The 14152-nt window shown below is 49.2% G+C and overlaps 1 protein-coding gene across 1 annotated transcript in view; it reads left to right on the top strand.

Annotated features, from left to right (window-relative positions):
- Nucleotides 1–14152, top strand: part of GEN1 (GEN1 Holliday junction 5' flap endonuclease) — an 86627-nt gene that overhangs the window by 43681 nt on the left and 28794 nt on the right. The window contains 5 exon segments of the mRNA XM_075341577.1: nt 6489–6562; nt 7263–7354; nt 9928–10078; nt 11499–11535; nt 11612–11692. Coding sequence (XP_075197692.1) covers nt 6489–6562; nt 7263–7354; nt 9928–10078; nt 11499–11535; nt 11612–11692 — 435 coding nt within the window.

Here is a 14152-nt window from a genome sequence, read left to right on the forward strand (position 1 = left end):
GATTTCAGTTCTTCTGTGCGCTCGTAGCAGCTTTTTTTTTGGCTGCATCTTTGTGGTCACCATAAATTCTTACGTTTTTACCTGCGTTTTTGAGCCCTTCTAGGCAATAGATTTCACGTAAAAAAGTATTTGGCAAAAACTGCGGCAAAATACACATGCGTTTTTGGGATGCATTTTTGTCGTGGGTGTGTTTTGGTTTTTATTTTGTTTTTCTTTGTCGCTCCATTGGGAGACCCAGACAATTGGGTGTATAGCTTCTGCCTCCGGAGGCCACACAAAGTATTACACTTTAAAAAGTGTAACCCCTCCCCTCTGCCTATACACCCTCCCGTGCATCACGGGCTCCTCAGTTTTATGCTTTGTGTTGAAGGAGGCACACATTTACTCAAGCTCCCATTTTAGTCAGCAGCAGCTGCTGATTGTATCGGATGGAAGAAAAGAGGGCCCTAACAGGGCCCCCGGCATGCTCCCTTCTCACCCCACTAAGTCGGTGGTGCTGTTAAGGTTGAGGTACCCATTGCGGGTACAAAGGCTGGAGCCACATGCCGTTTTTCCTTCCCCATCCCTTAGAGGCTCTGGGAGAAGTGGGATCCTAACCGGTCACCATTCACTGGGACCGGGCTCCCTCCGCAGCCCCTGGGGGAATCTGACGGACAAGAGACTGAGTATCATCAGGGACAGGCCCTGCATCTATAAGGTACTCTGTGTCCCCTTGGGGACGGTGCATGGAGCGCCTGTGTTACAGACGCTGCAGCGGCTGCTGTTTTTTTTGTGACGACCGGGACTACCGCGCCGACCGAGCCTGTTTGCCGGCCGCGTTATTAAATTTAGTCCCCGGCTTCTGCGGCCTAGTACCATAACTCCCGCCCCCGGGCCTGCCAGTCAGGGGTAAGGGCGGGACGGTCGACTGGACGTCGGCAGTGAGGGCTGGAGCATACTTAGGTGTTCTCCTCCCCCCTCACTGAGCACTGTGGGGAACCAGATTCCCGCACTTTATTAGTCACGCCCACGGCTCCCTCCTCCCCTGAGAGCTCTGGCAGCCATATTTACAATCATTTCTGCCGGTGGAGGATTTCAGAACGAGCTCTACAGCTCTGGGAGGCCCAGGCAGGGAATCTGGTGGACACACAACCGCTGTGGGCGGTCGGTAAGCCACACCGGTTACCCGGTGCTGCCCCCCCCTTGGGTGCCGAAGTGTATATATATATATATTTATATTTTCTCTGTTCGGCCGCATTGTTTTGCTTTTGGCTATATACCCTCAGTGATCACTCTCAGAGGGGACTACAGCATGTCGTCCGCAAAGAGCAAGGGTGCCAAGGCACAGGTTTATTTTGCAACCTGTACCTCTTGTGCGGCTATGTTACCTGCAGGTTCCACCTACCCTCACTGTGTGCAATGCTCGGCCCCTGTGGCACTCACTCAGCCGGAGCCTCGGGCACTGGTGGGACCCTCGGCTCAGGAAGAACCGCCGGCTTCCACTGTCCAGGTGGCAGGGACAGAGTTTGCAGTTTTGGCTGAGAAACTCTCTGAGTCGCTTTCACAATCCATGGCTCAGTCTATGGACAGATGGTCTGCTAAGATACTAGAAGCCTTGCAGTCCAGATCGGTCACACAGGCCCCGGGCACTGTGAGTTCATCGCCCCCAGGCCCCTCTCGGTCGGTGCAGCAGAGTGCTCCTGGGGTGACACCTAGGTCCCACGGGGAGGACTCCGACACGGACCGCAGTCCCAGACCGGCTAAGCGGGCTCGCTGGGAACCTTCCCCGGCTTCATCACGCAGTTCGGGGTCTCAGCATGAGGACTCTCTGGAGGATGAGGCGGAGGTCGCAGCTCAGGGCTCTGATCCTGACGTTGCTCTCAATCTTGATACACCTGAAGGGGACGCCATAGTAAATGACCTTATAGCGTCCATCAACCAGGTGCTAGATCTTTCTCCCCCAACTCCACCTATAGAGGAGTCGGCTTCACAGCAGGAGAAACACCAGTTTAGGTTTCCCAAACGTACACGGAGTGCGTTTTTCGATCACTCTAACTTCAGAGATGCTGTCCAGAAGCACAGAGCATTTCCGGACAAGCGCTTTACTAAGCACCTTAATGACACACGTTACCCCTTCCCCCCCCTGACGTAGTTAAGGGTTGGGCTCAGTGTCCCAAGGTGGATCCTCCAGTCTCTAGACTGGCGGCTAGATCCGTAGGATCAGTGGCAGATGGTTCATCGCTCAAGGATGCCACTGACAGGCAAATAGAGCTCCTGATGAAATCCATCTATGAAGCCATAGGCGCGTCTTTTGCTCCGGCCTTTGCAGCCGTGTGGGCACTCCAAGCTATCTCAGCTTGTCTGTCTGAGATTAATGCAGTCACACGTACCTCTGCTCCGCAAGTTGTGTCTTTGACTTCTCAGGCATCGGCCTTTTCGTCCTACGCCATGAACGCCGTCCTGGACTCAGCGAGCCGTACAGCGGTAGCGTCCGCCAATTCGGTGGCAGTCCGCAGGGCCATGTGGCTACGCGAATGGAAGGCAGACTCTGCTTCCAAGAAGTTCTTAACCGGTTTGCCATTTTCTGGCGACCGTTTGTTTGGCGAGCAATTGGATGAAATTATTAAACAATCCAAGGGAAAGGACTCGTCCTTACCCCAGTCCAAACCAAACAGACCTCAGCAACGAAAAATTCAATCGAGGTTTCGGTCCTTTCGGCCCTCAGCCAGGTCCCAATCCTCCACGTCCAACAGGTCAGAGAAGGGCCAGAGGAACTCTTCTGCATGGCTGTCTAAGTCACGTCCTCCAAAGACCGCCGGAGGAACCGCCTCCAAGGCGGCCTCCTCATGACTTTCGGCCTCCCCAAACCGCATCCTCGGTCGGTGGCAGGCTCTCCCGCTTTTGCGACGCCTGGTGGCCACATGTCCAAGACCGATGGGTGAGAGACATTCTGTCGCACGGTTACAGGATAGAGCTCAGCTCTCGTCCTCCGACTCATTTCTTCAGAACATCTCCGCCCCCCGAGCGAGCCGATGCACTTTTTCAGGCGGTGAACACTCTGAAGGCAGAAGGAGTTGTGATTCCTGTTCCCATTCAAGAACGTGGTCACGGTTTTTACTCCAACTTGTTCGTGGTGCCAAAAAAAGGACGGATCATTCCGCCCCGTTCTGGACCTCAAACTGCTCAACAGACACGTGAGAACCAGACTGTTCCGGATGGAATCTCTCCGTTCTGTCATCGCCTCGATGTCCCAAGGAGACTTCCTAGCCTCAATCGACATCAGGGATGCTTATCTCCATGTGCCGATTGCACCAGAGCATCAACGCTTCCTGCGTTTCGCCATCGGGGACGAACACCTTCAGTTTGTGGCACTGCCTTTCGGCCTGGCGACAGCCCCACGGGTCTTCACCAAGGTCATGGCATCCGTGGTGGCGGTCCTACACTCTCAGGGCCACTCGGTGATCCCTTACTTAGACGATCTCCTAGTCAAGGCACCCTCCCGGGTGGCATGTCAACACAGCCTGACCATGGCTCTGGAGACTCTCCAGAGGTTCGGGTGGATCATCAATTTCCCAAAGTCAAAATTGACACCGACCCAATCACTGACTTACCTCGGGATGGAGTTTCATACTCTCACAGCGATAGTGAAGCTTCCGCTGGACAAACAGCGTTCGCTGCAGACAGGGGTGCACTCTCTCCTTCGGACCCAGTCACACCCCTTGAGGCGCCTCATGCACTTCCTAGGGAAGATGGTGGCAGCAATGGAGGCAGTTCCCTTTGCGCAGTTTCATCTGCGTCCACTTCAATGGGACATTCTCCGCAAATGGGACAGGAGGTCGACGTCCCTAGACAGGAACGTCTCTCTTTCACTGGCAGCCAAAACCTCTCTTCAGTGGTGGCTTCTTCCCACTTCTTTGTCGAAGGGAAAATCATTCCTGCCCCCATCCTGGGCTGTGGTCACGACGGATGCGAGTCTGTCAGGGTGGGGAGCGGTCTTCCTCCACCACAGGGCTCAGGGAACCTGGACTCCGACAGAGTCCTCCCTTCAGATCAATGTTCTGGAGATAAGGGCAGTGTATCTAGCCCTAAAGGCGTTCCATCGGTGGCTGGAGGGCAGACAGATCCGCATACAGTCGGACAACGCCACGGCGGTCGCGTACATCAACCACCAGGGCGGCACACGCAGTCGTCAGGCCTTCCAAGAAGTTCGGCGGATTCTGCTGTGGGCGGAAGCCACAGCCTCCACCATCTCCGCAGTTCACATCCCGGGCGTAGAAAACTGGGAAGCAGACTTTCTCAGTCGCCAGGGCATGGACGCAGGGGAATGGTCCTCTTCACCCGGACGTGTTTCAAAGATCTGTTGCCGCTGGGGAACGCCGGACGTCGACCTCATGGCGTCTCGGCACAACAACAAAGTCCCGGCATTCATGGCACGGTCTCAAGATCACAGAGCTCTGGCGGCGGACGCATTAGTTCAGGATTGGTCGCAGTTTCGACTGCCTTATGTATTTCCTCCTCTGGCACTGCTGCCCAGAGTGTTGCGCAAGATCAGGTCCGACTGCCGCCGCGCCATCCTCGTCGCTCCAGACTGGCCGAGGAGGTCGTGGTACCCGGATCTGTGGCACCTCACGGTGGGTCAACCGTGGGCACTCCAGACCGACCAGACTTGCTGTCTCAAGGGCCATTTTTCCATCTGAATTCTGCGGCCCTCAACCTGACTGTGTGGCCATTGAGTCCTGGCTCCTAGCGTCCTCAGGGTTATCTCAAGATGTCATTGCCACTATGAGACAAGCAGGAAACCAACGTCCGCCAAGATCTATCACAGGGCTTGGAGGATCTTCTTATCCTGGTGCTCTGATTGGGGTTTTACCCCCTGGCCGTTTGCCTTACCCACTTTTCTTTCTTTCCTTCAATCCGGAATGGACAAGTGTTTGTCTCTCGGCTCTCTCAAGGGACAAGTATCGGCGCTTTCCGTGTTTTTTCAAAAGCGTCTAGCCAGGCTTCCGCAGGTCCGCACGTTCCTGCAGGGAGTTTGCCACATAGTCCCACCTTACAAGCGTCCGCTGGAACCCTGGATCTTAACAGGGTGCTAACGGCTCTTCAGAAACCACCTTTCGAGCCGATGCGGGATGTCTCTCTATCACGCCTTTCGCAGAAGGTGGCCTTCCTAGTGGCAGTCACATCACTTCGGAGAGTGTCTGAGCTAGCAGCGCTGTCATGCAAAGCCCCCTTCCTGGTGTTTCACCAGGATAAGGTGGTTCTGCGTCCGGTCCCGGAATTTCTCCCTAAGGTGGTATCCCCTTTTCATCTCAATCAGGATATCTCCTTACCTTCCTTTTGCCCTCATCCAGTTCACCAATGTGAAAAGGATTTGCACTTGTTAGATCTCGTGAGAGCACTCCGGCTCTACATTTCTCGCACGGCGCCCCTGCGCCGTTCGGATGCGCTCTTTGTCCTTGTCGCTGGCCAGCGTAAGGGGTCGCAGGCTTCCAAGTCAACCTTGGCTCGGTGGATCAAGGAACCGATTCTTGAAGCCTACCGTTCTTCTGGGCTTCCGATTCCTTCAGGGCTGAAGGCCCATTCTACCAGAGCCGTGGGTGCATCCTGGGCATTGCGGCACCAGGCTACGGCTCAGCAGGTGTGTCAGGCGGCTACCTGGTCGAGTCTGCACACTTTCACAAAACACTATCAGGTGCATGCCTATGCTTCGGCAGATGCCAGCCTAGGTAGGCGAGTCCTTCAGGCGGCGGTCGCCCACCTGTAAGAGGGGGCCGTTTTTCGGCTCTTTTTATCGAGGTATTCTTTTACCCACCCAGGGACTGCTTTTGGACGTCCCAATTGTCTGGGTCTCCCAATGGAGCGACAAAGAAGAAGGGAATTTTGTTTACTTACCGTAAATTCCTTTTCTTCTAGCTCCTATTGGGAGACCCAGCACCCGCCCCTGTTCCCTTCGGGCTGTTGTTCTTTTGTGTACACATGTTGTTCATGTTGAATTGTTCTTTTGGTTCATGGTTTCAGTTCTCCGAACATCCTTCGGATTGAATTTACCTTAGACCAATTTATAAGTTTCCTCCTTCCTGCTTTTGCACCAAAACTGAGGAGCCCGTGATGCACGGGAGGGTGTATAGGCAGAGGGGAGGGGTTACACTTTTTTAAAAGTGTAATACTTTGTGTGGCCTCCAGAGGCAGAAGCTATACACCCAATTGTCTGGGTCTCCCAATAGGAGCTAGAAGAAAAGGAATTTACGGTAAGTAAACAAAATTCCCTTTATTTGTGAGATTTTTCAGCTTCAGACAATCACCAAATTGTAGGTTTTCTACTGAAAAGTAGATTTTTTTTTTTTTATTTTTTCATTGTAAAAGTTGAAATCTGCCTCTAATTCTGTAGCCTAAGTTGATACGCCGCTGATTGGTAATGTTCACACCTGGCGGATTTGCTGATGATTTTTCCTCATCTGTTACATGCAGATTTTGCTACATTTTGGGTTTTTTTTTGTTTTGTTTTTAAGGGTTTACCTGGCGTTGGAAGAGACCTGGCCATGAAGTTCATGAAGTCACTCAATGGGGAGAGTGTTCTGCAGAGGTGAGATGGCTTCTTTCTTATGGCATGTCCAGAATATTGTTTTTTTGTTTCAATAAATATCAGATTTTATTTTTTTTTTTGTCATTGTGGAAAAGTTTAACTAAAAAAAAAATAAAAAATGAAAACAAAAAAAAAAAATCCCCTGCTGAACGCTCACATGGACATGGCAGGAGATGCCATCAGTATGTGGTTAGAAGAACCTCCCTGGTGTTAAAGGTGCTGACAGGTTCCCTCTTAGGTTATGTTCACATGTTGCATTTTTGCTGCATTTTTTGCCTGTGTTTTTTTTTTTTTTGTTTGTTTTTTTTCCCCCATACGTTTTATGCAAATTAGAAGCTGCTTTTTACAGTGCCAGCAAAAGCTATGAGATTTCACAAAACTCCTGCACACAGACGCGCACTTGGTTTTTTGCTGCTGGCTGAAATGGAAACCTGATACGTTTTTGAAAAAAAAACAGGATGTCCATTTATAAGTGTTTTTGTAGCGTAATTTCACCATTGAATTGAGAGTGCAAAAAGACAAAACCGCAACATGTGAACACAGCCTAAGGATAGGAATAACTATTTAAAGGGTATTTACAAAACAACATAATACTTAGTTATAGAACGTAAACCGGATGAATGACCTTACAGCGAGGGCTGTAGGCTTGTGAGGTTTGGTCCTGTTCTCTTTGGTTCACGGTTCTGTTCTCTTGTTTTAGGTTTTACCAGTGGAGGAAACATTTTGATGATCCTGCAATGAGCGCGAAGTCTATAAAAAAAACCGTTCACTGCACTGTTTGCTGCCATCCAGGTACATGAGCTCCCGCCCTGTGCGAGATGAGAGGAGAACGGTGCGTGGAGCTGTGGCCACCGCTGACGGTGCAACGAGGAGCCGCGATTTACATAAGACATACAAGTCTCTTTTGACAGTAACGTCTATAGTACAAACATGATTATTTTAGGGGCTTAAAGGTAGTTTACACGCTGTGATATTGCTAGCGAGCGTACCCCGCCCCCGTCGGTTGTGCGACACGAGCAAATTGCTGCCCGTGGCGCACAACATCGCTTACACCCGTCACACGCACTTACCTTCCCTGCGACGTCGCTCTGGCCGGCAAACCGCCTCCTTTCTAAGGGGGAGGTGCGTTCGGCGTCACAGCGACGTCACACAGCAGCCGTCCAATAGAAGCGGAGGGGCGGAGATGAGCGGGACGTAACAACCCGCCCACCTCCTTCCTTCCGCATTGCTGGTGGACGCAGATAAGGAGATGTTCGCTGTTCCTGCGGTGTCACACATAGCGATGTGTGCTGCCTCAGGAATGACGAGCCACATCGTACCTGTGGCAGCAACGATATTAAGGAAAGGAACGACGTGTCAACGATCAACGTTTTTGAATGATTTTGCGATCGTTGCTCCTTGGTGTCACACGCTGCGATGTCGCTACCGGCGCCGGATGTGCGTCGCTAACGACGTGACCCCGACGATATATCGGTAGCGATGTCGCAGCGTGTATAGCACCCTTTAGTCTCCTTTATTAATACTATTAATCGGAGTGTGACTGACTCCTATTAAGAAATCTAAAGTTTTCATCAGAGGAAATTGTAAATGAAAAAAAATAAAAATTCACTTTTATTCACTTATTTTTTTTTTTTTCTTTTTCCTTAAGTCCACAAAGTGACATTAAATTGTGGGTTCCTACTTTCTTATATTGGTGAATTTTTTTTTTTTTTTTTTTTTTAATTAGGGGTAGGAGTTTCGTGGCTTTTTTTCCCTCTTGTTTTACCTCCTTTTTTTACCTCCTCATTATTTTTTTCCTTTTTTTCTTTTTCCTTTTATCTTTTTCCCTTTTTTTCTCTTTTTTTCTCCTTTTTTTTACCTCCTCCTTTTTTTTTTTTCCTCTTTTTTTTTCACATTGTGCCCTTTTCCATTATAAAGCTATAAAAGACCTTTGGGGGCATTTCAACATTTAAATGCATTTTAATTAATCCGAATTTCCTCTAACTCCTGCTGTTATATTAGACCCTACGAGACTAAAGGAGGCTTTACACGCTGCGACATCCCTAGCGATCGCACCTGCCCCCGACGTTTGTGCGTCACGGGCAAATTGCTGCCCTTGGCGAACAATATCGCTTGGAAGTGTCACACGTACTTACCTTCCTAGCGACGTCGCTGCGGGCGGAGAACAACCTCTTTTTTTAAGGGGGAGGTTTGTGCAGCGTCACAGCGACGTCACACAGCGGCCCGCCAATAGAAGTGGAGGGGAGGAGACCAGCCGCATTACCGGCACGCCCACCTCGTTGCCAGATGACGCAGGTATGGTGGTGTTCGTCATTCCCGGGGTGTCACACATAGCGATGTGTGCTGCCTCAGGAACGATGAACAACCGGCGTCCAGAACAAGCAACGGTATTTGGGAAAGGAACGACGTGTCAACAATCAACGATTAGGTGAGTATTTCTGATCGTTAACACTCACTCATAGGTGTCACACGCAACGACGTCGCTAACTAGGTCGGATGTGCGTCACGAATTCTGTGACCCCCGACGACATATTGTTAGCGATATCGTTGCGTGTAAAGCCCCCTTAATTTCCCAGGATGAATATCTGTTGTGCTTTTGACGTTGCTGATTTTCTGCTCCTCTTCGCTAAATTTCGGTATTTTACATTTTTGAAACTGTGGAATCTCCTTGTCTCATTCAAGTCTATGGGGAAAATCTGCAAATCAAACACATTTTTATAAATTCCCTCCATTTTGCTGGAATTACCAGACAATGCAGCTTTTTTGCTCAACAGAAATAAGCAACCTCAAAACTGCAGCAAATATTCATTGTGGGAACTTAGAGCAAACTGAACCTCCTCGCTGCTGCGCAGAGCTGATCTGCCTATACTAAGACTAAGCAGCACCTACTGGCTCCCGCCATCTGACGCTCACATAACCGGAAGCAGGAAGAGCCCTCAGTGCTCCCTAAACTGCAGACACTGCACTATACTTAGTATACAGCAACCAGTTTATAACCATCTCTGCCTTCTGTATGTGGAGTCTGGCTGTGTCTGATGCATCAGATCTCTATGCAGATGTTGACTCTACGATATCATTCTCCTAGCAGAGTCCTGTGCAGGGCAGTCTCATATTTTAATCTGTCAGGAGGTCTAGAAGAAGTTAGAAAACCCATCACCAATCCTGACATGTCAGCTTTCCCCATGAAATCCCAATATGTTCAGTAACTCCTCTTGATTATCAAGTTTCGTCTACTTTTCCAGGAGGAATAGCAGAGGAACTGCATAATGCAGAGTTATTAAAAAAAATTGCTCCTGAATTCTCATTTAATGCGCGACATGACTGTCTTCTGCACAACTGACATTTTCTCATCTTTTGCATTTTAGGTTCTACTAAAGAACACGAGCGGAAAGGATGCAAATTCTGTGCAAGCGAGAAATACTGCGAGCCTCATGACTACGATTACTCCTGCCCCTGTGACTGGCACAAGGCCGAGCAAGAAAAGAAGAACAATTCCCTGGAATATACCCTTAAGATGTACGTACAGCTGCATGTACAGGGGCCAATCGACCGTATACAAGTGAATTGGGGCTCATGTAATGGCCTGTTTACACCGGCATTGGCAACCTGTTTACACATGGCGGTGTACTGCCAAAAACAATCATTTTCATGGCAGCATAAATTATACAATCCACTGACACTGCTCATCTGTTGGTTGATTGGCGGCATCTTTAAATGGCTCGTGTAAATAGGTCTTTGGAGACTATATATATATATATATATATATATATATATATAGATAGATAGATAGATAGATAGATAGATAGATATAGATAGATATAGCTAGATAGATATATCTCTATCATTCATTTGTGGCTAAAAATCAGGTTTCATTAAAAATGTTTCACTGTTTGTTTTTTCTGTGTTGTACTGCCTGTTGTTTTCTGCAAAATTAGCTAACTAGGAATCCTTCAGGGAGCTCAGTCTGACGGGCTGATGGAAGAGTTAGTACCGTATTTTTCGTTTTATAAAACGCACCATAAATTTAGAGATAAAAAAAATGAGGTCCGTCTTGTCTTCTACTCTGGTGTTGTCTTACAGGAGGGGGAGGCAGCAGCAGTTGTAGAGCGGAGTCACAGGAGGCAGAGGGGGGTGCAGGTGGGGTCTGTGCTGGTAGTGGAAGCTGTGCTGGCTGTGTGGAGCAGGGCAGTGCGGCGGGTGTCCCAGATGCTCTGTCAGTGGTGCAGGCTTCAAAGAAATGGCGCCCGGAGCAGTGCGTGCGCAGATTGAGCTCTCAGCTCAATGACAAGATCTTGAGCCGAAAGCTCCATCTGCGCACATGCCAACTCCTTGTGCCATCATTTGAAGCCAGAGCATCTGGGACGCCCGTCGCACCACCCTGCTCCACACAGCCCGCACAGAGAGACAGTCGGCCGCACAGACCCCGCGCCAATTCTCCACCTCCCGGTAAGCTATATTCGGATTTTAAGATGCACTCCTCATTTTTCTCCCAAATTTTTTTGGGGAAAACTGCGTCTTGTAATCCGAAAAATATGGTAACTCTATTTTTTGTTTATGACCACAAAACACATCAAAGTTGAATGTGCAGGAAAAGAAAAAGCTTGTAAAAGTCAAAAGGTGCAAAACCTTTAATGAAACCTAATTGCAAAATATAATTTTTATCCGAAAATAATGCATTTATGGAAAAAAAAATATGCACCCAAGGTGGGCCGCTTTATGTAGTGCCCCCTTTACTTTAAGTGGTGCCCCCTTTACGTTATCATTGCAGATGAGAGCGAAAAAATGGCTGTTTGTCACCCCCCCCCCATTCCTAAATCCACATGGAATGAATTTGCACTGTGAATCTTGTATTTCGATCTTGTCCTATTTCACTTTAAGTGCACGGTTTTGGTCCTGACCGATCTTAAATTCTTGTAGTCTCCATCTCTGTCTTCAGGAAAGCCAAGAAACGTGAGGGATTCCCGTACCCCGAGGTGAGACAACTTCTGTTTTGACTGTAGGATTTTATCCTGGAGATGGGGCCGTGACTTTTCTTCTCCATTCTTCCAGGTTATTGAGGAATTTCTCATAAATAAGGATAAATTGGTTAAAGTAATCAAATGGATGAGGCCCAGTCTATTGTGCTTCCAGGTACGTTCGTTCTAGGTCGAGTCCTTATATTTTTGTGGTTTTGGTGTGGCGCTATATACTTATATTTGTAAGTCAGCAGATATGTTCAGTAAAAGCCACTTTATTACTCATAAAAGTAGTGGAATAGTTGTATAGGCATTTATCCCCCAATATAAATTACAACATTTTTGTGGATATCAGATGGGCTAGTCATAAGAAATTTAATATAGAAGCTGTATGCAAATCAGGTTGCAGTGAGCTGAAATCTGCTGTTTGTGATGACGCACAGCGCTGCTCTACGTCTCCCACCATGCCCCATACTGACTACCGTGAGATGAAATATGCTGGAGGAGATTGTGATGACACACAGCTCTGCTCTTCTTTCCCCTCCGTGCCCCACACTGACTGAAATGAGATGAAAGCTGCTAGACGTGTTTGTGATGATACACAGCTCTGCTCTACTTCCCCCACCATGCCCCCACACTGACTGCAGTGAGTGATATATGCTGGAGGTGTTTGTGATGATACACAGCTCTGCTCTACTTCCCCCACCATGCCCCACACTGACTGCAGTGAATGATATATGCTGGAGGTGTTTGTGATGATACACAGCTCTGCTCTACTTCCCCCACCATGCCCCACACTGACTGCAGTGAATGATATATGCTGGATGTGTTTGTGATGACACACAGCTCTGCTCTACTCCCCCCCCCCCCCCCACCATACCACACACTGACTGGAATGAGATGAAAGCTGCTAGAGGTGTTTGTGATGATACACAGCTCTGCTCTACTCCCCCCCCCCCCCCCCCCACCATCCCACACACTGACTGCAGTGAGTGATATATGCTGGAGGTGTTTGTGATGATACACAGCTCTGCTCTACTTCCCCCACCATGCCCCACACTGACTGCAGTGAGTGATATATGCTGGAGGTGTTTGTGATGACACACAGCTCTGCTTTACTTCCCCCCCCGCACCATACCACACACTGACTGCAATGAGATGAAAGCTGCTAGAGGTGTTTGTGATGATACACAGCTCTGCTCTACTTCCTCCCCCCCACCATACCACACACTGACTGCAGTGAGTGATATGGTGGGGTTTGTGATGACACACAGCTGGGCTTTGCTCTGCACAGTAGCTGCAGAGTTCGTGGAAGACAACGACGGTGTCATTACATGTCTCAGAAGAGAAATCCTCTTCTAACCTTCTCTGGGAACATTTTTATGAGATGAGAAATCAAAACAAGAAAATAAGTTTTATTCAACTCTGCATCCACTATTCCATGATGGGGGTCAGACTGGTGAACAGTCCTTTTTAAACGCCACTAACATGCAGATTGCCCCCTATAAATATCATTTCTCTAGGTGACAGGTTTCCTTTAAAACAGAGCTATTACAATTTAAATGTACACTGTGTAATTGGTGTTTTTGACAATACATGCAATGTTGCCGTCACAGCAGTAACATTTAGATCCGATTTTTCAAGGCTTATTTAGTCCTTATCCTCTATCACATGAGGATTGGCTTTATTGTATATAGACGAGATGCTTCTACCTAATGGCCCTCATTTATTATGGAGGGGTCTGCTTTCTGTTAGTCTCATTTATTTTCATGAGACCAGATTCGCTCCTGCCTCATTCTTTCTTTTTTTTTTTTTTATTTTTTTTTCTATTCCTCTTTCTTAATGGCTGTTATATTTAATGACCCTACGTGTTTCCTGTAGTTTTACTCGTCGGGGGTCATTAAGCTGCAGTGTAATTCAACATTGCCCTGATATATACATTCTCCAGCGTGGCATTTGATGACAGTTACACACCCTCCCCTCCCATGTGTTCCTCCCTGCTAATCATTTCTGTACGCCATTCCCCTTATTAATCACTTATTCATCCATTATGACTATTTGTTTGATGAGCAACTATATGCTAAGGGCCCCATACACAATAGTAAACTGTCCGGCCTGTATGTGTCTTCTCCCGACTCTCTCATACACAGGAGCTCCTTCTGCCGAGCGCTCCTGTCTTCTCCACAAGAGAGCGCTCCTTGGCGGCAGCCTACCTCTCTGGGAGTGCTCCTTGGCGGCAGCCTACCTCTCCGGGAGCACTGCTTGGCGGCAGCCTACCTCTCCGGGAGCGCTGCTTGGCGGCAGCCTACCTCTCCGGGAGCGCTGCTTGGCGGCAGCCTACCTCTCCGGGAGCGCTCCTTGGCGGCAGCCTACCTCTCCGGGAGCGCTCCTTGGCGGCAGCCTACCTCTCCGGGAGCGCTCCTTGGCGGCAGCCTACCTCTTCGGGAGCGCTGCTTGGCGGCAGCCTACCTCTTCGGGAGCGCTGCTTGGCGGCAGCCTACCTCTTCGGGAGCGCTCCTTGGCGGCAGCCTACCTCTCCGGGAGCGCTCCTTGGCGGCAGCCTACCTCTCCGGGAGCGCTCCTTGGCGGCAGCCTACCTCTCCGGGAGCGCTCCTTGGCGGCAGCCTACCTCTCC

Source organism: Anomaloglossus baeobatrachus, chromosome 3 (genome assembly GCF_048569485.1).
Source record: "Anomaloglossus baeobatrachus isolate aAnoBae1 chromosome 3, aAnoBae1.hap1, whole genome shotgun sequence".
NCBI classification, from domain to species: Eukaryota; Metazoa; Chordata; class Amphibia; order Anura; family Aromobatidae; genus Anomaloglossus; species Anomaloglossus baeobatrachus.